General features: G+C 44.2%; 1 protein-coding gene across 2 annotated transcripts in view; it reads left to right on the forward strand.

Moving 5' to 3' along the window:
• Positions 1-25,847, forward strand: part of ATP2A2 (ATPase sarcoplasmic/endoplasmic reticulum Ca2+ transporting 2) — a 68,063-nt gene that overhangs the window by 17,673 nt on the left and 24,543 nt on the right. For both annotated transcript variants that reach the window (XM_062182373.1, XM_062182372.1), the window contains exons 6-8: positions 20,151-20,231; positions 23,671-23,756; positions 24,860-25,324. In XM_062182373.1, coding sequence (XP_062038357.1) covers positions 20,151-20,231; positions 23,671-23,756; positions 24,860-25,324 — 632 coding nt within the window. The remainder of the gene's footprint in view (positions 1-20,150; positions 20,232-23,670; positions 23,757-24,859; positions 25,325-25,847) is intronic.

Here is a 25,847-nt window from a genome sequence, read left to right on the forward strand (position 1 = left end):
ATCCAGTTAGTGGAAAGGATAATCTTGAGACCTCAAGGCATCTTCCCTTTTTTTTTTTTTTTTTTTTTTAATTTTCTTTTTTATTTTTATTTTTGACAGGCAGAGTGGACAGTGAGAGAGAGAGACAGAGAGAAAGGTCTTCCTTTTGCCGTTGGTTCACCCTCCAATGGCCGCCACGGTAGCGCGCTGCGGCCGGCGCACCGCGCTGATCCGATGGCAGGAGCCAGGTGTTTATCCTGGTCTCCCATGGGGTGCAGAGCCCAAACACTTGGGCCATCCTCCACTGCACTCCCTGGCCACAGCAGAGAGCTGGCCTGGAAGAGGGGCAACCGGGATAGGATCGGTGCCCCGACCGGGACTAGAACCTGGTGTGCCGGCGCCGCTAGGCAGAGGATTAGCCTATTGAGCCGCGGCGCCGGCTCAAGGCATCTTCCCTTTTGAAGAAGTAAATTAATGCCAGCTTCTCTTTAATTTGAAAGGAAGAGTGTTGTAGAGAGACAGCAAGAGGTAGAAAGACCTTCCATCCACTGGTTCACTCCCCAAATGGTTTCAGCAGCCAGGGTTGCAAGGACTTGGGCCTTCTGCTGCTGTTTCCTGAGTGCTGGATCGGGAGTGGAGCAGCCGGGACTCAAACTGACACCCTTATGGGATGCCATCATTGCAGGCAGCAACTTAACCTGTTCAGCCACAATGCCAGCCCTTTGTGGATTTTGATTTTTACCAGTCTTTTCCATCTTTTGAGGTCTTACTAACCACTCATTTAACTGAGAGAAACTTGAGAATCATCTTGGTTCTTTCCTTTCTTATCCAGTCATTCAGTTTTCAACACCACCAAACTTTCCTCATTTTGGAAGATTGCAAATTTTACAGAGCTTAAGTTGTGCGGTGCACTTATCTCACACTGGCAAAGCTTTAGTTGTAACCCTGATCTCCCGACTTTCTTCTGCTTTGAAATTCCACTCCTTGTATTGTGTAGTTTGGTCTGGAAAGGACAAATAATGGCTGACCAATAGCGTATTCTTGGAATCTACCTTATTTTATTTTCTTCTTCCCCAACTGAAACAGACGACTCCTCTCCTCTTTCCTTGGCCTTTGGTAGTCATTCCCTTTCTTTTAGTAGTCAAAAACAATGAGTTGATGGCTTTTAAAAAGATGAATTTAAATCCCTTTGCCCTCATCTTATGTGATGATGCTACCACTATAAGCAGCACACACACACACTTAAGTCTGCTTCTCTTCTATTTCTAATTCCTTCATGGAAAGTGCTGACATCTTGCTGGAAGTATATGCACGCCTTTGACATGCAGTTCTTGTATGCTATCCTTTATTTATTTTAAAGATTTATTTGTTTGAAAGGCAGAGCTGGCACCATGGCTCGCTTGGCTAATCCTCTGCCTGCGGCACCAGCACCCCAGGTTCTAGTCCCGGTTGGGGCGCCAGATTCTGTCCCAGTTGTTCCTCTTACAGTCCAGCTATCTGCTGTGGCTCAGGAGTGCAGTGGAGGATGGCCCAGGTCCTTGGGCCCTGCACCTGCATGAGAGACCGGGAGGAAGCGCCTGGCTCCTGGCTTTGGATCAGCTCGGTGTGTTTGGCCGCAGCGGCCATTGTGGGGGGGGGGGTGCGGTGAACCAACAGAGAGGGAGGACCTTTCTCTCCCTCTCTCTCTCACTGTCCACTCTGCCTGTCCAAAAAAAAAAAAAAAAAAAAAAAAAGAACTCTTACCAAGCATGTTAGTTCTCCGTTAGGTGCAACAGTTAAGATGCTCACAACCTGGTTCAAGTCCTGGCTCCACTTCTAATCCAGTTTCCTGCTGATGTGCACCCTCATGGGAGATCCAGATTGAGTTAATTTAGGCTTTTGGTTTTGTCCTTGCCTAGCCCTGGCTGTTGTAGGCATTTGGGTAATGAGTCTGTAGATGAATCTGTCTCTCTGCCTTTCAAATAAGTAAAAAATTTTAATATTTGAAAGGCAGAGTTACAGAGAGAGGGAGAAAGAGGTCCTTCACCCTGGTTCATTCCCCAGGTGGCAGTAATGGCCTGACAGCCAAAGCTAGGAGCCGTGGCTTCATCTGGTCTCCCATGTGGGTGGCAGCGCCCAAAAACTTGGATCACCTGCAGCTTTCCAAGGTGCGTTAGCCGGGAGCTGGATCGTAAGTGAAGCAGCCAGAACACTAACTGGCACCATTATGGGATGCCAGCATCACAAACTGTAGCTTACCCACTAGACCACAATATAGGCCCTCAATTTTCTTAAAATTTATTTTAAGATTCATTTATTTTTTCATTGAAAGGCAGAGTTACGGAGATAGATCTTCCATCTGCTGGTTCACTTCCTAAAGGGCCACAACAGCCAGGACTGGCCTGACAGAAACCAGGAGTTTATTCTGGGTTTCCCAGTGGGTGCATTGGCCAAGAGCTTGGGCCATCATTTGCTGCCCTCCCAAGCCATTATCATGGAGCTGGATTGGTGGTGGAGCAGCCAGGACTTGAACTGGTGCCTGTGTGGGATGCTGGCCTCACAGGCAGCAGCCTTAGCTGCGCCAGCCCTCCCAATTTTTTTTTTTTTTAAGTGATTATCTGATTATCAGCCACCCTCTAGGTACATACTATTTTCACATTTTTCAGTTAAGGAAACTGGGTCTGTGGGGTTTATTGCCTCTGCCTTCAGTGACAGTTAATTTGTTAGAGAATATGCAGTATGGTTTGCAGATGTGTTCATAACATATTTATAAGTCACTTCTCACACCTTTGAGGTAGAATTTATATGCTATAAAACTTGTTAAGAGTATACAGTTAAGTTTTAGTTTATTTGCAAAATAATAGTCACATTATTGTTGAACTCCAGAGCATTTTCCCAGAAGAAACTCCATACTATTAGCAGTTAGCCCCCACAATCCTTGGCAACCAGAGTTCACTTTGTGTTTATGAATTTGCCTGTTATGAATATTGGATGTATAGCTATTAGTGATGGATTTCTTTGGCTTAGCATGTGCTTTCAAGATATATATTGAGTATAGTATTTCATTCATGTATAGATAATGTATTTCATTACTTTTTACTGCTGAATAACAGTCCATCATAGAGATATACCACATTTAGTTTATCCATTTATCAGTTCATGGGTATTTGGGTTTCCCATTTGGTGCTACTATGAATAATGCTGTTAAGCACATATGTTACAAGTTGCACGAATATAGTTTTGCTCTTAGTTATGTATTAAGCATGAAATTACTAGGTTATATGGTAATTTTATGTTAATATTTTGAGGAACTGCCATGCTGTTCTAAGTGGTTGTATTGTTTCACATCCTTACCAGTAGTGCATGTGGCTTCTAATTTCTCCACATTCTCAACAGTGTTTGTTACTGTCCAGCTTTTTGTTTTAGCCATGAAGTAGCATCTCTTTGGGATTTTTTTTTTTTTTTTTTTTTTTTTTTTTTTTTTTTAAGATTTATTTATGGGGCCGGCACTGTAGCTCAGTAGGTTAATCCTCTGCCTGTGGTGCCAGCATCCCAGATGGTTGCCAGTTCAAGTCCCAGCTGCTTGTCTTCTTACCCAGCTCTCTGCTATGGCCTAGGAAAGCAGTGGAAGTTGGCCCAAGTCCTTGGGCCCCTGTACCCACGTGGGAGACCTGGAGGAAGCTCCTGGCTCCTGGCTTCAGATTGGTGCAGTTCTGGCCATTGCAGCCATTTGGGAAGTGAACCAACAGATGGAAGACCTCTCACTGCCTGTAACTCTACCTCTCAAGTAAATAAAAATCTTTTAAAAAATTTATTTATATATTTGAAAAGCAGAGTTACAGAGAGGTAGAGAAAGAGGGAGGTCTTCCATTTGCTGGTTCACTCCCCAGTTGGCCTTAATGGTCAGAGCTGTGCCAGTCCAAAGCCAGAAGCCAGGAGCTTCCTCTGGGTCTCCCACACAGGTGCAGGGATCCAAGTGTTTGGCCCATCTTCTACTCCTTTCCCAGGCCACAGTAGAGAGCTGAATCAGAAGAAGAACAGCTGCTGGCACTGCGGCTCAATAGGCTAATCCTTCGCCTGCGGCGCCAGCACACCGGGTTCTAGTCCTGGTTGGGGCGCCTGATTCTGTACCAGTTGCCCCTCTTCCAGGCCAGCTCTCTGCTGTGGCCTGGGAGTGCAGTGGAGGATGGCCCAAGTGCTTGGGCCCTGCACCCCATGGGAGACCAGGAGAAGCACCTGGCTCCTGCTTTCGGATCAGTGTGGTGCGCCAGCCGCAGCAGCCATTGGAGGGTGAACTAACGGCAAAGGAAGACCTTTCTCTCTGTCTCTCTCTCACTGTCCACTCTGCCTGTCAAAAAAAAAAAAAAGTGGAGCAGCTGAGTCTTGAACCCGCACCCATATGGAGTGTTGGCGCTCAGGCCAGGATGTTAACCCAATGTGCCACAGCACCAGCCCTGGCTACTTGGTTCCTGAACCAGGTTCAGAGAGAGGGGGAGGGAGGTACGTCAGTTGGTCTTCCATCCACTGATTCACTCCTCAATTGGCCGCAATGGCTTGAGCTGTGCCAATCCAAAGCCAGGAGCTTGGGGCTTCCTCCAGGTCTTCCCATGCGGGTGCAGGGGCCCAAGGACTTGGGCCATGTTCTACTGCTTTCCCAGGCTGTAGCAGAGAGTTGGATGGTAAGTGGAGCAGTTGGGATTCAAACCGGCGTCCATATGGGATGCTGGCAGTGCAGGTGGCGTCTTTACCCACTAGACCACAGCGCCAGCCCCAGGCTTTTCTTTATATGTATATGTTTATTTTCTTTAGGATTCTTATTTGCATTTCCCTAATTTGCTAACAATGGTTGGCATCTTTTCATGCTTATTGTCCATTAGTATGGCTTTTGTTTTTGAAGAAATGTCTATTTAGATCCATTGCCCATTTTTCTTTTTAATGTTGAACTGTGTTCTTTTCTGGACCAATGCCATGGTGTAGCGGATAAAGCTGCCACCTGTAGCGCCAGCATCCTATTTGGGTGCCAGTGGTTCGAGTCCCAGTGCTCTACTTCCAATCCAGCTCCCTGCTAGTGTACTTGGAGAAGCAGCAGAAGATGGCCTAAGTGTGTGGGCCCTTGCATCCAGGTGGGAGATCTGGAGAAGCTCCTGACTGAACTCTGGCCATTGCAGCCATTTAAGGAGTAAACTAGTGGGTGAATAATCTCACCTTTTCTGTCTTAAATTCTCTCTCTGTAACTCTGCCATTCAAATAAATAAATAAAAAATCTTTAAAAAAAAAAAAAGTTATTGGGGGGCTGGTGCTGTGGCATGGTGGGGCTGCCTGCTGTGCTGGTATCCCATGTGGGTGCCAGTTTGAGTCCTGGCTGCTCCACTTCCAATCCAGCTCTCTGTAGTGGCCTGGGAAAGCAGTAGAAGATGGGCAAGGTCTTTGGGCCCTTCCACCCACATGGGAGATCAAGAAGAAGCTCCTGGCTTTGGATTGGCCCATCTCTGGCTGTTGTGGCCATCTGGGGAATGAACCAGCAGATGGAAGACCTCTTTCTCTCTCTCTCTCTGCCTCTGTAATTATGCCTTTCAAATAAAATCTTTTAAAAATAAAATTCTTTACATATCTAGTTTATCAGATATGATTTGCAAAATTTTTTTCCATTCCCTTTAAGAGTTCCATCCTGATCTCCCATACGGGTGGCAGGGATCCAAACATTTAGGCCATCCTCTGCCTTTTTCCCAAGCACATGAGCAAGGAGTTGGATAAGAAGTAGAGCATCCAGGACTTGAAACAAAACCTAATATGGGATGCCAGTGTTGCATGTGGTACCTCAATCCACTGTGCCACAACGCTGAACCCAAATATCTTAACACTTCTTTCATTTAGTGTACAGGTCTTGTACTTCTTTTGTTAACTTTATTCCTAAGTATTCTATTGGTGTTTGGAAGAAATTATTTGGAATTGGAGTTGGGTGGTTTTTTGTTTTTTGTTTTTTTTGTTTTTTGTTTTTTTTGTTTTTTTTGTTTTTTTTGTTTTTCTCCGTTTTTGGATTTTTGCCAGAGTGAAGCAATAGAATTGATTCTTGTGTATTGATCTGATAACTTGCAGTGTTGCCGAACTCATTTGTTAGGTTAGTAATGTTTTTTATGGTTTCTCAGGATTCTCTCTATATAACATTGTGTATCTACAAATATTTTTACTTCTTTGCAGTCTGGGTGCCTTTTATTTCTAACCTAATTCCCTGGCTTGAGTCTTCAGTTAAAACGTCACAAAAGCAAACATCCTTGTCTTGTTCCTGTTCTTGGGAAAGCATATAGTCAGTCCTTCACCAGGAAGTATGATGTTAGCTGTGGGTTTTACAGATGCCCTCTATTGCATTGAGGACATGTGGTCATGATTTTAATTAAGTTGTCTACGTGCTTTGGTCTGTTTTGGGGACTAAGGATGGGTATTTGTATATTTATATCCAGGTTAAAAATAATAGTTTACCTGGATTACTAGGCACAGTGGGTCATTGAAGTGGGTCAAAGTTTAATCCTAAAGCATTTACAGTGAATTATGTGGAATATTTGGAAAAACATAGTGTGACTGTATGACCTCAGCTAGATGAATAGATGTTTATTAAGAATTCTCAGACTATACATGTTGGATTTTAAACTTCCTACTTTTATTATAACTGATAACCTGGTTGACCCTGAAGTTAGCCTGATAATTCTGTTCTGTGAAAACTATAGAAGTGAGCTTCAGTTCTAAATTTTTCCTTATCTGAATTCTTTTTCTTGTTGGTCTTAATAAATGGCACATATTGTGCTTTTTAGATTTAGCCAATTTGTGCTTTGATTTATATTATGAAATTAGACATGAAGAGATCTTTCTGATGTGTTAGAAAACTGAAGATGGAAGTAACAAGTACTGACTTGCTATTTTGGGATTTTGAGAAAGGAACAGACCTTTTGGTAGGCATTGCTTACAATGGAGGGTTCATCTCCTGTGATTGGATTATTTTTGCCAGCTTTTGGGAGATAATTTGTAAGGTGGTTCTACTGAGCTTTGTGAAGGCTGGACTAGACCAATTTATTTTTATTTTTTTGAGAAGAAAATTCAGATTCAATTGTTGCTATACCAGCTGATAATCTTTCCAAGGAGAAGTTGTGTGAGCATGCATGGCAAATGCTTATGTAACGTTAGAAGTATCTAGAACACAGGAGCCAAATAAAATTGATACAGCAAGTAGAAATATGGAGATACTGACCTACATGTTCATTTTCCGAAGCCACAGTAATCTTGAATTTATTTTCCTGGCATTAAAATATTTTTTGAGATGAAACAAAAAAGTAGTAAAATTGTGTGTGATCTTATGGACATATACATTAACATTTTTAAGCTTTCTGTATTATTTGCTATAAATGTTAGAAAAAAACTGAGCTATCATAGACATAGAAATCTTAATTTTAGGTTTTGGGGGGTTTTAGCATATTCTTCAGGGTTATTTATTGACTTCTCAAGGGCACTGTTTTTAGGATTGTTTAAAACAAACTTCATGTATCTTGGTAACCCAGAGTTGACGAATAACACAAGGACATTAATATCCTCAGATGACTTCTGTCCTGTAGTATACTCTGGAATGAATCATTTTGAGGTTATGTAAGTGATGGAAATGACACAGTCTTAACATAAAATTTGCCTTCAATCTTCCATAAGAAATTTATTTTGTATTTCCTAGAATGAAGGCCAAATGTCAACAGTAGTACTAGCAATTTCAAGGGTGAATATCAAGAATAAGAAGATAATTCTTAAATTTGTTGACTATTAAAAGAAGAAAAGTTTCACCTTTGATAGTCAACATACAATAGTGAGATTTAGTAACATGTAAAGTAACTTTTCTAGGCAATTTAATAAAAGGCAAAGTTGTGAAATGGCAGTGGATAAATTCTATGCAGTGTAGTCAGGTAAATGGAGCTTTTTAAAGTTCATTTATTTGAAAACCAGAGTTAGAGACAGATCTTCCATCTTCCATCCACAGATACACTTCCCAAGTAGCTGCAATGGCTGGGGCTGGGCTCATGGAAGTCAGGAGCCAGGAGCCTCCTCCAGGCCTCTCACATGGGTGTAAGGGCCCAAGCACTTGGACCATCTTCCACTGCTTTCCCAGGTGCGTTAGCAGGGAGCTGCATTGGAAGTGGAGCAGCCTGGAAACGAACCCAGTGCTCCTAAGGGATGCCAGCACCACAGGCTGCAGTTTTACCCAATATGCCATAGTGCCGGCCCTGAGTAGACACCTTTAAGAAGCTTTTCAACTCTAAAATGTGTCTGATTTCAGGCCAGTTTTGTGACACAGCAGCTTAAACCACCACTTGCGACACAGGCATCCCATATGAGTGCCAGTTTAAGTCCCAACTGCTCCAGTTCCAATCCAGCTCTCTGCTAATGGCCTGGGAAAGAAGTGGAAGGTGACGCAAGTATTTGGGGCTCTGCCACTCATGTGGCAGACCTAGGTGGAGCTCCAGGCTCTTGTTTTGGGCCTGGTCCAGCCCCAGCCATTGTGGCCAGTCAGGGAGTGAACTAACGAATGAGAGATCTCTCACTGTCTCTCTCTCTGTACCTCTGCCTCCCAAATTAGTTGATAAATATATATATATTTTTTAAAGTGTCTGATTCAGATGGTGTAGCTATGCATCCGTGTGAATTTCCTTTAATTTTAGAAGACTGTAGGGATTGGAATAGCCTGGCTTTGAACACCGAGCAAATGTTTTTAACAAATATAGAAGTCACTTCTGTAGAGCAGAGGGGTGGAAAACTGGTTGTGTAGAGGGAAATTGGTCAATTATTTGGGCTTTGTGAGCCACATAGTTACTATAGCAATATCTTTCTCTCTCTTCCTCTCTCTCTCTCTGATTGATTTATTGATTTGAAGGGAAGAGTTAAAAGGATAGGAAGAAGAAGGAAAGCTCTTTCCTCTGCTGGTTCACTCCCAAAATGGCCACAACAGCCCAGACTAGGTCAGGCCAAAGCCTGGAGCTTCATCCAGATCACCCACGTTGGTGCAGGAGCCCAAGTATTATCAGGGAACTGGATTGAAGTGGAGCAGGTTGGACTCAAACCAGTGCTTTTATGTTAATATGACATACTGGTTCTTTGGGTCTAGAATAAAGCCCGATTATTCTGCATTTCTCACAAGCTCCAGGTAGATTATACTTTTTTTTTTTTTTTTTGACAGAGTTAGAGAGACAGAGATAAAGGTCTTCCTTCCATTGGTTCATTCCCCAAATGGTCGCAACAGCCAGTGCCGCGCCAATCTGAAGCCAGGAGCCAGGTGCTTCTTCCTAAGTCTCCCATGTGGGCGCAGAGGCCCAAGCACTTGGGCCATCTTCTGCCCTCCCGGGCCACAGCAGAGAGGTGGACTGGAAGAGGAGCAACCGGGACTAGAACCTGGTGCCCATATGGGATACCGGTGCCACAGGCAGAGGATTAACCAAGTGAGCCACGGCACCAGCCCCCCAGGTAGATTATACTTTGAGTAGCAAGGCTCTTAGAACTGTTGGTAATCATTTCCAGATCAGAGTCCCTTGGAGAATTGATGAAACCATGGACTCTTCCCCAGACGTGATTTCAGGAATTTTGCTTACCCTTCTCCCCAGAAATCCACTCCAAGATTCTGGTTATTTTTAAAATTTGAAGCACAGTTAAACAGTAATTGAAATAGTATCTGCTGGCCGGCGCTGCGGCTCAATAGGCTAATCCTCCACCTTGTGGCGCCGGCACACCGGGTTCTAGTCCCAGTCGGGGTGCCGGATTCTGTCCCGGTTGCCCCTCTTCCAGTCCAGCTCTCTGCTGTGGCCCAGGAGTGCAGTGGAGGATGGCCCCAGTGCTTGGGCCCTGCACCCCATGGGAGACCAGGATAGGCACCTGGCTCCTGCCTTCAGATCAGCGCAGTGCGCCGGCCGCGGCGGCCATTGGAGGGTGAACCAACGGCAAAGGAAGACCTTTCTCTCTGTCTCTCTCTCTCACTGTCCACTCTGCCTGTCCAAAAAAAAAAAAGAAATAGTATCTGCTTTAAGCAGTTTACATAGTGTTAATAGACATTAATAAAATTTTCACCTTTTCTTAAAATGATCATACATTAGAAAAGTAGAAGCAAAAGATAGATAACCAAAGAAGTTGAGCGTGTTTGTTCTCTGAAACCTTTCCCTCTCTTGTGGAGTCGGAGGGGAGGCAGGGCTAGAGAAGCATGTCTGAGACCTCTTCCTCTGTAGTGGAGATCATTATTTTAGTTCCTGTAAATCCTGGAAGTTGCATCTCTGTAAAATAAATGTGACCTTTTAAAAAAATTGATTTTTGAGAGGCAGAGTTACAGACAGAGTGAGACAGAGTGAGAAGTCTTCCCCACTGGTTAACTCCGTAAATGGCCGCAGCAGCCGGAGCTGAGCTGATCTGAAGCCAGCAGCCAGGAGCTTCTTCCAAGTCTCCCATGCAGGTGCAGGGGACCAAACACTTGGGCCATTTTCCACTGCTTTCCCAGGCCATTAGCAGGGAACCGGATTGGAAGTGGAGCAGCTGGGACTCAAACCAGTGCCCTCTGTGATGCCGGTGCTGCAGGTGGAAGCTTAGTCTACTACACCACAGCACTGGCCCCTAAATATGACTTCTTAATCCACTTTTGTATATAAACACAAAAATGAAATAATCTGAAACAAAACTCAGATATATCAGAAGCAGAGAGCTTGGGGACCTGGGGCCCTTCAGCCTTGTCAGGAATATCTAAGACATTAGGAACTATGAGAAATAAACTCTGAAAGATCCCCACAGCCATCAGACCATGCTGATTTTGAAACCTGACCTGATTATCATGGAGCCGGTGTTTCCCAACATCCTATAACCACCTCCTCCTCGTTCCCCATGACTCACTCACAGTCAGTGCCAGTAAGCATCAACGTTTCCATCCTGGCCGCCCAGATGAAGATTTTGGAAAGATCCTAATGATATGGAGATCACTGTTTTCTGAATGTTACATCAAGTCACTGAGATTGACAGATTTGACTATGTAGAAATCTAAAACAACTTCTATGTTGAATATAATGGTTTTTAAAAACATAGTCAAGACAATGTGCTCATTGCCAGTGCTCAGAAGTTACAAGATGGAGAGTATGGGGAAACAGCAGGGATAGGAGTAAGAGTAGTTGTAGGGAGATTCTGCTTCTGTGGATTTAGCCTATAAAGTGACTTTAAAACTGTGACCTTGAACAAGTTCCTGACCTACACAGTGAGAGAGAAAAAGATGGCATCTTCCTTGTGAAGTATTGAAGACTGAGTGACCTTACAGCCCATAGAGCAGTGCTCAGAATGGAAGAAGCATTCTCAGGGGCCAGCGCCATGGCTGTATTGGCTAATCTTCCGCCTGTGGCGCTGGCATCCCATATGGGCACCAGGTTCTAGTCCTGGTTGCTCCTCTTCCAGTCCACCTCTCTGCTGTGGCCCGGGAAGGCAGTGGAGGATGGCCCAAGTGCTTGGGCCTCTGCGCCCACATGGGAGACTTAGGAAGAAGCACCTGGCTCCTGGCTTCAGATTGGCGCGGCGCTGGCTGTTGCAGCCATTTGGGGAGTGAACCAATGGAAGGAAGACCTTTGTCTCTGTCTCTCTTTCTCTCTCTACAACTCTACCTGTCAAATAAATTAAAAAATTCTCCAGATTTTATTCTTATTATACAGCCATTAAAAAATTAGATCTGTGTATACTAATGTAAAAGGATGTCTGATTTATTTGTTTTTTTATGTTTTGGAAGTGATAGGGAGGGAAAGACAAAGAGCGGCTCATCAACTGATTCACTTGCTAGTTGTCCACAACATCCCAGGCTGGGCCAGGCCAAAGCAAGGAAGAGGCAGAAATTCCATTCAAGTCTCCCACGTAGGTGGTAGTAACCCAAATACTTGAGCCATCATCTGCTACCTTGTAGGCGCATTAGCAGGAAGCTGGATCAGAAGCACAGAGCAGCTGGGACTCAAACCAGACATTCCAGTGTGGGATGTGCAAGTATTATTCGTTGGCAGATATTTTATTTGGCACCCACTGTGTCTCGTGTGCAGGTGGGGCTAGAGAATCAATGGTGATGGGTGGACCTTGCCTTCAGAGAGCTCTTAGTCTAGTGGGGAAATAGACTAAAACATACAGGAAACATGTCCGGAAAGAAAGGGTTGCTCTCTGTGGGTGCATCTTGAGGGCTACCAGCCTGGTCTGGGAGTTTGAGAAAGGTGTAGGTGGAAGGAGGGGACATACATAAAGACCCGGAAAGCACTTTAAGGAACTGAAGTTCAGTGGTGGGCAGTCAACAAACAGCAGTTGGTCAAAGATGTGTTATAAACTGTGGTTGGGAAGCTAAACTCTTAACCTCAAGTCTAATAGAAAGAAGCTATTGAAAGATTATGAACAAGGGACTGATACCACATTTGCATAATACTCCCCAAAAAACAGATTGGCAGCAAATGGAACACAATGTAGCACTTTATAAGGTTCCTTTTCTGCTCACTCTGAGGCCTGGAAATAGTTTTAAGTAGGCAAGTAGGGCTTCTCCTGTGAGGAATTTCATTCATTCTACTTGACAACAAAATTTATGACTCAAATTGGAAACATATGTTTGAGTCGTAGTTAAGTGCTTAAATAATTTAAGGTCATTAATTCTATTGGGGCTTGCTTTTCCTGGGAGTCATATTTAAATTCAAAAGTAATAGTGGTATGTAAGAGACAATTTCTGATCTTATATGATTTACCATTAGAAAATATTTAGATACTTCTGGTAAAATTTGCTATAATTACATTCTCCTGAATTTATACCTAGAGCTGGTGAAAAAATTTTTCTGGGTAAGGCCTGTTTTAGCCATCAATATTTATATTGTCATAATGATACAAATGGTATTTAAGTATCATGTTTTATAAATACTAGGTATTTATTTATTTGAAAATGTGAACAGAGAGAAATATCTTCCAACTGCTGGTTCACTCTCCACATGCCTACAACAGCCAGTGCTGGGCCATTATTCACTGCCTCCCAGGAACCTGGCTTGGAAGCAAGACTAGCTGTACTTGAACCAGGACTCCGATATGGGGTGTGTGCATTCCAAATGGGAATTATATTCTTTGTAAGGTAAAGAAAGCTTGCATTCACTTAGTTTTGTTTTTGTTTTTGAAGATATATTTATTTGAAAGGCAGAGCAACAGAGAGAGAGGAAGAGATGGAGAAATGTTCCATGTGCTGGTTCATTTTCCAAATAGCCAGATCAGTCTGCTGTGTGCCAGGCTGAAGCCAGGGACCAGGAGCTCCATCTAGGTCTCCCACATGGGTGGCAGGAGCCCAAGGACTTGAGCCATCTTCTGTTGCCTTCCCAGGTGTGTTCGCAGGGAGCTGAATCACAAGTGTAGGAGCTGGGACACACACCAGCATTCTGATACATTATGCCAGTGGTGTTTTGTCATGCTGTACAGCAACACTGGCCCACATTCAGTCATAAAATATGGCAAAGTAATAATTTCCTTTAACTGACTCTTGGTAACCTAACTAAAGTATACTCTTGAGAATTTTGTTGGAAGTGAATGTCTTTATTGTGATAGCAAGTTAAAGAGCTGTAATCTTAGCCAAGAACTAACTTTGAAAGGTGTCAGACATTATTCACATGGGGGTAGTTTATGACAGAGATTATTCTTTTATTATACCTGCCTCAAACAAAAAGAAGAGAAGGAAAAAAATTGCAGAGCCTTCTCTTGGCAAGAGTAAGAATTTTCCACTAGCACTCACCCTAAGGGCGTTGGCATGCTGCATCAGGGAAATGTGGATGTGGCCATGAGATAGCACGGCTTACTCCTCATGCACAAACCCTACATGTCTGGACTTCTGGAATCCTGCAGACAAAGGCAAGTTATGTTTTCTTCATTTAAAAAATACTGCAGGGTCCTGTGCCGTGGCTCACTTGGTTAATCCTCCGCCTGTGGCGCCGGCATCCCATGTGGGCTACGGGTTCTAGTCCCAGTTGTTCCTCTTCCAGTCCAGCTCTCTGCTGTGGCCTGGGAGGGCAGTGGAGGATGGCCTGAGTGCTTGGGCCCCTGCACCCACATGGGAGACAGGGAGGAGGCTGCTGGCTCCTGGCTTCGGATCGGCGTAGTTCCAGCCATGGCGGCCATTTGGGGAGTGAACCAACAGAAGGAAAACCTTTCTGTCTCTCTCTCATACTAACTCTATCTGTCAAATAAAAAATATATTGCAAACATCTTAGTTTTTAAGAATCTTTTAACTCCCTAAGAGAGCCTACTTCCCATAGAGTGAACCCTAAATGGACTTTCAGTGCCAACAGAAAGAATGAAGCAGAGCCACACAGCAAGCTTGGGGAAGATTCCTTTTACTTCTTAGCTCCTGTCTGTAAAATGAAGAGATGCATTGATCAAGGTGGTGGAAAAATTCTTGTAGATAGGAGGATACTAAAATAAGGCTGGTGGGGGCAGACACCTAGCGTGGCGTAGCTAAGACGCTGCTGGGGTTACCCGTGTTTCTTGTCCGAGTGTCTGGTTGTGCTTCTGGTTCCAGCCCTCCTGCTAATGCGCATTCTGGGAGGCTGCAGATGATGGCTTCCTGCCTGGCTTTCTGCCACACAAGTGGAAGAACCATACTGAGTCCGAGGCTTTTGGCTTCGGCCTAGCCCTACTCTCACTATTTTGGGCATTTGAGGAGTGAACCAGCAGATGGAAGATTACTTTCTCTGTCTCTCTCCTGCTCTCTGTTATGCTGCCTTCCAAATAAATATTTAAATAAAATGTTTAAGAAATGAATTGTTGGGCCGGTGCCATGGCTCAACAGGCTAATCCTCCACCTAGCGGCGCCGGTACACCAGGTTCTAGTCCCGGTCGGGGCGCCAGATTCTGTCCTGGTTGCCCTTCTTCCAGGCCAGCTCTCTGCTGTGGCCCGGGAGTGCAGTGGAGGATGGCCCAAATGCTTGGGCCCTGCACCCCATGGGAGACCAGGAGAAGCACCTGGCTCCTGCCTTCGGATCAGTGCGGTACACCGGCCGCAGTGGCCATTGGAGGGTGAACCAACGGCAAAAGGAAGACCTTTCTCTCTGTCTCTCTCTCTCTCTCACTATCCACTCTGCCTGCCAAAAAAATTTAAATTTAAATTTAAAAAAAAGAATTATTTTTCTCTATAGTATATTTCCACAGCACTCAGCTTCTATAGAAACAGAAGTGCAACTTGAAGTAGCACATTTTACATGTTGTAAAGCTTAGGATCTTCTTACCTTAGAGCAGGGGTGGGGAATGTCTGATCTATGAAAGCCCACGAAATCATGGGGACTCAAAATTCAATAAATAGGAGCTGGCACGGTGGCATAGTAGGCTAAGCATCCGCCCGCAGCACCAGCATCCCATAAAGGCACTGGTTCGTGTCCTGGCCTCTCAGAACTCTTCCTATCCAGCTTTCTGCTATGGCCTGGGAAAGCAGTAGAAGACGGCCCAACTTCTTGGGCCCCTGCACCCACGTGGGAGACCTGGAAGAAGCTCTTGGCCTCGGATCAGCCCAGCTCTGGCCATTGTGGCCATTTGGGGAATGAACCAGTGGTATGAAAATCTCTCTCACTCGTTCTCTTACAACTCTTGCCTCTCAAATAAATCTTTTTAAAAAATTCAGTAAATATGGCAGGCTAATTTTTAAGTTGATAATGTATAACCCATGAATGATGTTATAAATATCCAAATGACCCTATTTCCCACCTCTGCCTTAGAGCAAGCACACAAAACCCAGCACATGATGGGACTTGTCTGAACAGGATCCCTCCATGAGGATCTGTGACTCTAGTTATTGTGGTTTTTTTTTTTTTCCCCAGAAACCTTTTAATTAAGGTATATAGACTTCATGCATTTCATATATTGTGGGTTTTTCCCTTGTACTAATTTTTTTGTATATTTGGAAATTTTTTAAAAAATTTATTATTTCTTTGAAAGGCAGAGTTACAGAGAGAGATCTTCCATCCGCTGATTCACTTCCCAAATGGCCATAATGACTGGGACTGGGCCAGGCGGAAGCCAGGAGCCAGCAGCTTCTCCCATGTGGATGCAGGGGCCCAAGCAATTGGGCCATCCTCTGCTGCTTTCCCAGGCCCGTTAGCAAGGAGCAGCCAGGACTCAAACCAGTGTCCATTTGGGATGCTGGTGCTGCAGGCCAGGGCTTTAACCAGCTGCACCACAGCACTGGCCCCTGGAAAACCTTTTTGAAAACAGACTTCCGGACCTAAAAAAAGGGTTTTGAGAATCTAGTTTATCAAAGACTACCAGATTAACTTTTGTTTTAACTGTGAAATATTTCATTGCTTCCCAGTTACAGAGGCAACTAGAAGATAAAAGAAGTCTTTTTTTTTTTTTTTTAAATATTTGAGGGGCAGAGTGACAATATCTTCCATTCACTGTGTTACTCCCCAGATGACTATGATAGCCAGGAGCTGGGACCTCTTCCAGCTCTCCCATATGGATAGCAGGGGCCCAGGTACTTGAGCCATGTTTTGCTGCTTTCCCAGGCACATTAATGGGGACTTGGATTGGAAGCGGAGCAGGCAGGACTCAGGCACTCAGATGGGATTCTGGTGTCGCAGGCATTGGCTTAACCCACTGTGCCACAACACTGGCCTGGAAGAAGTCTTGTTTTCTGCTCCTATAGGATCATGGCATAAATCACCTCATGTTGAAGGAACATTTCCAAGTAAAATTTCCATTTGGTGCTCATCATTAAAGTTGTATTCATTCCAAAGGGCATGTGGGATCAGGTTAATTATGATAAGCAGGAATAATATATTAATGCTTTTCTTAATTAGGTTGAAAGTTTTCATCTTGTTAAGGCATTTTAGCTGTGGAAGGTCACTAGAGTTGAAAATACTAGTTTATTTTCTTAATCACCTGAGATATGCTCCCTTCAGTGTGGTATGATCAGAGTTTTATTAAGATGAAAGATTCTCGTGTGTTCAGTGTGGATGTTGCAGTTCATTGCATAAGCATTTCCAGTAGGAATTTCACCTTAGCCTACATGTCCCTGCGGTCAAATGCAAGGATAATCTGCCTCTTGAGATTATATATTGAGAAACTCATTCTGTGCTGCCTTGTAACCACATTGCCTACTTTGGCTATAGGATTGTTGGGTGCACTGGAGTTAAGAAAACCATGTTCTTCCTAAATTTAAAAGCTTTGAAATACACAAAAGTTGAAACTAAAATGTGTCTAATGTTTACAGCATGGACAGGATTAGGAAAACTGGTTTACCATTTTACATGTCACCAGTGACAACTATAATGTAATATATCCCAGATTAAGTATAGAAAAATGAAAATTTGACTTAAATATATCATTGTAGAGAGAATTTAATTTTCAGCTATTCTTGATTAAGGCTTTGGAAACCACCTTATGGATGTTTCAGAAAGTAATGGAAAACTGTTGTACATTGTTTTAGATCTATTTTGTTTGAAAGGCAGAATTAGAGGGAGATAGAGATCTTCCATCTGCTGGTTCACTTCCCAAATGGCCACGATGGCCGAAGCTGGGCTGATCCAAAGCCAGGAGCCAGGAGCTTCATCTGGGTTTCCCACATGGGTGCAGGAGCTCTAGGGGTTGGGTCATCTGCTGCTTTCTCAGGTGCATTAGCAGGGAGCTGGATTGGAAGTAGAACAGCTGAGACTCCAGCTGGTGCCCATATGGGATACTGGCACTGCAGGCAGCAGCTTAACCTGGGAAGCCATGATGCTCTCCCCTGTACACTTGTTTTTAATGTCTAGTTGTGCAGATGTACTCATTTCGCCATATTTGAATGTAGTGTGCTGAGCCCTGTTCTCAAGACATATGACATACTGGCTTTTTCTGTTACTGGGACTGCATCATGGCATTTTATTTCATACACATCAAGAAAAGGGGCCAAGATGTGGTCCTTTAAGAGCTATTCCTAAAGGAAGTCTTTGGCCCATGAAAGAAGGCTCAGTTGACTGAGAAGTCATCTGTAGCTTATGTAAGAGGTTGGTTTATTTGGTAATTCAAGTTCCAAAAGGTACCATAAGGGTATGATAAGTCTCCATCCCCATGTGCCAGCTGCCCAGTGTTGCCAGTTTGTTATACCTTCCCAGAAGTACATTGCCTTGTAACAGTGATAGCCCCATAAGCATGATGTTTCACATCTTTTTTCCCAACTTACTGTAGGGTGTAGCTTACAGAAAAATTTCACTTTAGTTTGAATAGAATTAACTTCTCTTTGCACTATTAGCAAAACCTGCTATGAATTAACCACATATTTTGTTACACATCTGTAGAGTAAGTTCCTTGTAGTGGAATTTGTGGAACTTAAATGCTGTGCCTTGTAGTTTTGATCTAGATTGCCAGTTTACCCAGCAGAGTTTACAGATTGGTATTCATCCAGCACATCTAGGGTGGCCACAAAGTTTGGAAGCATAAGTGAACTAAGAATTCTAAGTGGGCCACCGCCGTGGCTCAAAAGGCTAATCCTCCGCCTAGTGGCGCCAGCACACCAGGTTCTAGTCCCGGTCGGGGCATCAGATTCTGTCCCGGTTGCCCCTCTTCTAGGCCAGCTCTCTGCCGTGGCCAGGGAGTGCAGTGGAGGATGGCCCAGGTCCTTAGGCCCTGCACCCCATGGGAGACCAGGAGAAGCACCTGGCTCCTGCCTTTGGATCAGCGCAGTGCGCCGGCTGCAGCATGCTGGCCGCTGTAGCCATTGGAGGGTGAACCAACAGCAAAAGAAGACCTTTCTCTCTGTCTCTCTCTCACTGTCCACTCTGCCTGTCAAAAAAAAAGAATCCTAAGTGGGTTGTTAATGTTACTGACATAGAATATTTAGCGATATATGAATTCAGCATTTGTCCCTTGATAGCAGCGCACTGTCATTTTTCTTAGCCTGCAGTGATTTGTGTCTATTGATTTTATTTTTTTATCAGATTAAAATAGATTTCCAGGTTTTGTGATCCTACCATGTAAGAATCCATGTTTCTACACATCCTGGCCAACTGAGTGTATATCCTCTTATTTGTTTGATAGTTGAAAGGGCAATTGGCTGGTTGTGGTGCCCACATTCCACATTAGAGTACCTGAATTGATCTCCAGCTCTTGATTCCAGCTTCCTGCTAATGTAGATGCCATAGGGGGCAGCAGTGATGGCTCAGGTGGTTGGGTTCCTGCCATCCATGTGGTGGACTTTCAGGTTTTGGTCTTTCGCCCTCTGACCCTTGCAGGGCATCTGAGGCAGTGAACCAGTGGGTGCAAGCTGGTTCTGTCTCTCTTGGCCTTTCAATTAAAAAAAAAAATTGTTTTAAAATAGTATTTTGTGGAGTTTCATTTTTGCATTTGTCTTATGTATGAGGTTAATTTTTGTTTAAAGCTGTTTATTCTTAATTGCTTTTCTGGTGGAAGGAACCAGTTGATCCCCTTCACTGTGCCTTGCATATGGGTAAAAAGTGTATACCTCACTTAATACTGTAAATAGAAACAGTTTTCAGGGATTGTGTTGTGGCAAAGTGGGTAAAACCACCACCTGCAATGCTGGCATCAGTATGGACAATGGTTCCAGTCCTGCCTGCTCCACTTGCAATCCAGCTCCCTGCTAATGGCCTGGGAAAGCAGCAGAGATGGCCCAAGTGCTTGGGCCCCTGCACCCACATGGGAGACCCAGAAGAAGCTCCTGACTCCTGGCTTCGACCTGGCCCAGCCCTGACCATTGTAGCCATTGCCATTTGGGGAGTGAACCAGCGATTGGAAGATTTCTTTCTCTTTCTCTTTCTCTCTGTGTCTCTGTCTGTCTGTCTCTCTCTCTCTCTCTTTCTCTTTCTGTCTTTCTCTTTCTGTAACTCTGCCTTTCAAATAGATAGAAGGGAAAAAAATGGAAAATAATCTTCAAAGGGAAAGCTTACAGGCCTGAGCGTATATAACCAAACTCCTGATGGTATATTTAGAGGTCTCCTCAGATATCATTCTCCTCCTGTGTAATTCAAGTCTTGTATTCACCCAGTTAGGAAGTTTTAAGGACCTTGAGATTGGTTGATCATTTTTCTTGTTTTAACAGATTTTTACATAGTTGTGCTATGTATATATAGACTGCTTGTTTATGTTCTTTAAAAGCTGTGTTTAATTTGTCTTCAGTGAATTTGATTGCAAAAGTTGCTCATTTTAGCTGCTTTTTTCCTCTCAAATAGTTGGTGACAAAGTTCCTGCCGACATAAGATTGACTTCTATCAAGTCTACAACTCTAAGAGTTGACCAGTCAATTCTCACAGGTAAGTGTCATGTGCTGAAAGGACATTGAATTTCTGAAGCTTGTCATACATATCCCATGCTTACCCACGTATCAGTTTGGCTTTTTGCCAATGTGGACTTAAAGGCATAATTTTAAAGCAAAACAAACCAACCTGGATATTATCTCATAAAACCTCTGTTGAAAATAATTAGTTTTGGTTTTAAGAAAAATCACACTTTTTCTTTTTACCTTTTTAGTATATGTGCTGCCGAAGTGAGCACTTCTTTTAACTTTTTAAAGAAGGTTGCAAATTCCCTCATTAGTGGAGGTAATCTTAAGGTTGAAGTGTTGGCTCCCTGTTTTCTGGGAAGTGAATGATTTATTCAGTAGCTTTTGTTTAGGCAGGAAAATAGTCTCCTTTTTTGTTGGAGGAATGCCAATCTTGTGTCTAACAAACTTTGTAATAATCAGATGTACATTTAACAAAAGTTAGCCCCTGAAACGATTTTCCTACCTAGAGTTAACATTCTGATTTGGAATTACTTGGGCCATTTCGCCCTGTTTGTGTGATAAAGGCACAATCTAGGGTGGAGGGTCCATAGCAACTGGAAGTGAGGTGGTCAGAAGATTAACTTTAGAAACAATGCTAAAATCTCAATTTAATAGTGAATAAATATAAAATATAATGGCTATTGAGACTTATCTGATTATCAGTTTTGAAAAGCAACTAATATCAATGGTAGAACCTGGGCTCTATATTTTACATTGCTTATTTATGAATTTCTTTCCTATTAAAACTATTTAGCAGCAATAAGCTAGAAGCCAGTTACACCATATGCCATAAAGGGGAAACAGATGGCTTACATGTATAAAATAAATGTTCAGTGTATCCACAGAAATAATTACATCTCAACTCTTCATACAGGTTCTTATAAATTATCTTTTATTAAATAATTATACTATATTTTTAGATTACATTGAAGAACTCATTTCTTTGTCAATTACTAATGGTGAAGTTTGCCACCTGCCATAAAATCAACAATTAGACGGTTAATGTCGTTCACATTGACTCACTATATATTTTTAAGTGATGTTAAAGTTGAAATAAAAGTCATTAAGACATTTTAAACTTTCTAAAAGCAGTTTTTTATACCATATGATCTTTTAGCACAGTTGCTGATTGCTGTCCTTTTTTTTTTTTAGATTTTATTTATTTATTTATTAGAGACAGAGTTACAGAGCGAGAGGGAGGGAGAAACAGAAAGAGAACCCATCTGCTGGTTCACTCTCCAGATGACCTCAATAGCTAGAGCTGGGCTGATCGAGAGCCTAGAGCTTCTCACATGGGTGCAGGAGCCCAAGCACTTGGGCCATCTTCCACTGCATTCCCAGGCCATTAGCAGGGAGCTGGATCAGAAAAGGTGCAGCCAGGACACTAATCTGTGCCCATATGGCATGCTGGCGCCATAGGCAGAGGCTTAGCCTACTGTGCCACCGCACTGGCCCTTTCATTTTTTTTTTTAGTCAGAGTTAGAGGGAGAGACAGAGAAGCAGATCTTCCATTCGCTGGTTCACTCCCACATGGCTGTTAATGGTCAGGGCTGGGTGAGTCTGAAGCCAGGAGCTTTATCCCGGCTCTCCCAGTGGTTGTCCTGGGCCCAAGCACATGGGCAGTCAGTCCTCCTCTGCCTTGCCCCCACCATTAGCAGGGAGCCGAATCTGAAGTGTAGCAGCCACAACAAAAACTGGCGCCCACGTGAGATGCTGGTGTTGTGGGCAAAGCTTTACCTGGTAGGCCACAACACCGACCCAGCTAATTGCTCTTTATATTTTATTTATTTTTAAGATTTTATTATTTGTGGGCCCTCCCTCTGGCATCCCATCTGGGTGCCAGTTTAAGACCCGGCTCTTCCACTTCCAATCCAGCTTTCTGCTGTGGCCTGGAAAGGTAGTGAAAGATGGCCCAAGTCCTTGGGCCCCTGCATCCACATGGGAGACCCAGAGGAGGATCCTGGCTCCTGGCTTCAGATCAGTGCAGATCCAGCCATTGTGGCCAACTGGGGAGTGAACCAGCGGATGGAGGACCTCTCTCTCTCTCTCTCTGCCTCTGCCTTTCTTTCTCTCTGTGTGTAACTCTTTCAAATAAATAAATCTTTGGCCGGCGCCACGGCTCAATGGGATAATCCTCCATCTGCGGCGCCAGCACACTGGGTTCTAATCCCAGTCAGGGCGCCGGATTCTGTCCCGGTTGCTGCTCTTCCAGTCCAGTTCTCTGCTATGGCCTGGAATTGCAGTGGAGGATGGCCCAAGTCCTTGGGCCCTGCACCCCATAGGAGACTTCAGGAGAAGCATCTGGCTTCTGCCTTCAGATCAGCGCGGTGCGCCGGCTGCAGCGCGCCGGCCGCGGCGGCCATTGGAGGGTGAACCAATGGTAAAGCAAGACTTTTCTCTCTGTCTCTCTCTCTCTCTCTCACTTTCCACTCTGCCTGTCCAAAAAAAAAAAAAAAAAAAAAATTTATTTGAGAGGTAGAATTACAGACAGAAAGGCCTTCCATCTGCTGGTTCACTCCCCAGATGGTCACAACAGCCGGAGCTGGACCTATCTGGAGCCAGGAGCTTCTGGATCTCCCACAAGGGTGCAGGGCCCTAGGACTTGGGCCATCTTCTACTATTTTCTCAGGCCATAGCAGAGAGCTGGATTGGAAGAGGAGCAGCCAGGACTAGAACTGGTACCCATATGGGATGGTGGCGCCACAGGTGGAGGCTCAGCCCACTATGCCATGCTGCCAGCCCCCAGCTAATCACGATTTTTTTTAAAGATTTATTTATTTATTTGAAGGCAGAGTTATAGAGAAGCAGCGGGGGCAGAATGGGGATTCTCCCTTCCGCTGACTCACTCCCCATTTGGCCACGGTGGCCGGAGCTGTACCAATCTGAAGCCAGGAACCAGGAGCTTCTTCCGGGTCTCCCACGTGGGTGCAAGGGCCCAAGAACTTGGGCCATCTTCCACTGCTTCCCAGGCCACAGCAGAGAGCTGGATCGAAAGTGGAGCAGCCGGGACTTGAACCAGTGGCCATATGGGATGCCAGCACTGCAGATGATGGCTTAACCCGCTATGCCACATCGCTGACCCTGCTAGTTGCTTTTTTGAAAACTTGCTTTATTGAAACATGGTCAGGGTCAGATTGTTACTTAAATACTGTGTCTGTAAACAACATACACAAATATTAGAGTATAAAATGACAAACTGAAAATAAAGGTAATTGGGATTTTACTTCAAAGTTAGGTTTATTTTGTGGTACTGCTGATTTTATCTTGCCATTCTTTTCCTAGTTTACTTCCTTTGAATGAATTGGCCCAGTTGTCCCTTTCTCATACTTGACAATATCCAAAAGAATGGTTAAGTCTTGGTACTGATGAGGGTCCCAGGTGTGGACTGCACAGATCTTACCACTGCTTCTGTCTCACAACCTGCCTAGGTGAATCTGTCTCTGTCATCAAGCACACTGACCCTGTCCCAGACCCGCGGGCTGTCAACCAAGATAAGAAGAACATGCTTTTTTCTGTGAGTACTTTATCGGTTGTGCTGCTATTGGGAGACATTCCAGCGTCTTAATGGTCCATAGATGTTATGTTTTTCACTGCCTGCTATTAGTGGTCAGACTGGAGAGAGTGTTGACTGTCATTCCAAAGGATGATCATACTCTATGGTCATTCTCACATCAGTAACATACCATGTGAAAATATGTGACTTAGATGTCTTTTGTTGGCAGGTTTTTGAGAGTCTGCCCTCGCCCCACCAAAAAAAAAGAAAAAATCAGGTCAAACATCCTTATCTGTGAACATAGTTGACAAAGATTTTTTTGTTGGAAAAGCCATAGCCTATAAAGGGTATTTTCAAAATGATGTGGATGATTGCAGCTGTCTGTGTGATTCACAATGAAAAGCAGTATGTGTGGAGGCAGGAAGCAGTAAGAGTCTTGGTGAAAAACATGTGCATGTTCACTGTACTGTTTCACTTTTTCTGTTGATTTGAAATTTTTTAAAAGGTAGTTAGGAAATGCATGGAATTTGTTTGAAATTTGGAATGTTTCAGGGGTGAGATTGTGTGAGTCAGGCGAGAACCAAACCAGCTACAGCTATGGTAAGTAAGTGCTGTAGAGGCACAGTGAAAGGAGCAAGGCTGAGAGTCGAAGAGAACGCTCACACGTGATTTCACTGGTTTTTTTGTTGTTGTTTGTTTTTTGGAATGCTGGTGCTTGAGTAGGGTCTTTAGGATAACCCCCTGGGGCTCATGGCTCTTCTACTATAGATGACCCAAAGTAGGCTAAGCTGTGGGAGCCTGAGAACCATAGAGTTTGAAACAGCTGGGACTGCAGAGTTGGTTAGAGCCCCGCTGAGCGGAGAGCTGGTCCTCAAGCTGTACTCCATGGTGGGTCAGCGTAGTGCTGCCGTGGGATGGAAGGACTGCATGGCTCAGAATCAGGCAGAGGTCCCACAGTGCAGGACGAGTGCTCGTCACTGCTGGGTGACCAGTAGCCTGAGCAGTAACCACCAGAAGGCCCAGGAGGAGATGTTAAAAGAATCTGGGTGCCCTGGTCAGAGTCTGGAGTATGAGTTTATGGTTGGGCTGTTCATCTCGTGACCAGGTCTTTCTTCCTGCCGTAGGGCACAAACATTGCTGCAGGGAAAGCCATGGGAGTGGTGGTGGCAACTGGAGTCAACACTGAGATTGGCAAGATTCGGGATGAGATGGTGGCGACAGAACAGGAGAGGACGCCTCTTCAGCAGAAACTAGATGAATTCGGAGAACAGCTTTCCAAAGTCATCTCCCTTATTTGCATTGCAGTCTGGATCATAAACATTGGGCATTTCAATGACCCAGTTCATGGAGGCTCCTGGATCAGAGGTGCTATTTACTACTTTAAGATTGCAGTGGCCCTGGCAGTAGCAGCTATTCCTGAAGGTCTGCCTGCCGTCATCACCACCTGCCTGGCTCTTGGAACTCGTAGGATGGCAAAGAAAAATGCCATCGTCCGAAGCCTGCCTTCTGTGGAAACCCTCGGCTGTACTTCTGTTATCTGCTCTGACAAGACTGGTACACTCACAACGAACCAGATGTCAGTCTGCAGGGTAAGGGGAGAGATTGAAGAGTCTTTCCTGTGGTTCTCTTTTCATCCTAATATATTTAAATGCTGTTAAAACCTTTGAGTTATAATTTGGAACTTTTCTATAGGTGTATGTGTGGTGTCGGCCCAACTTCTCATACTTTAGAGGAATTACTCTTTTTTTAAGATTTATTTATTTATTTGAAAGTCAGAGTTACACAGAGAAGGAGAGGCAGAGAAAGAGAGAGGGAGGTCTTCTATCCATTGGTTCACTCCCCAGTTGGCCACATCAGCTGGAGCTGCAGCGATCTGAAGCCAGAAGCCAGGTGTTTTTTCCAGGTCTCCCACATGGGTACAGAGGCCCAAGGACTTGGGCCATCTGCTGCTGCTTTCCCTGGCCATAGCAGAGAGCTGGATTGGAAGAGGAGCAGCCAGGACTCAAACAGGTGCCCCATGGTATGCCAAAACTACAGGTGGTGGCTTTACCTGTTATACCACAGTGCCAGCCCCAGAGAGGAATTGCTCTTTAATTCCTAAAACGATTTCAT

This window comes from Lepus europaeus, chromosome 23 (genome assembly GCF_033115175.1).
Source record: "Lepus europaeus isolate LE1 chromosome 23, mLepTim1.pri, whole genome shotgun sequence".
Taxonomy (NCBI): Eukaryota; Metazoa; Chordata; class Mammalia; order Lagomorpha; family Leporidae; genus Lepus; species Lepus europaeus.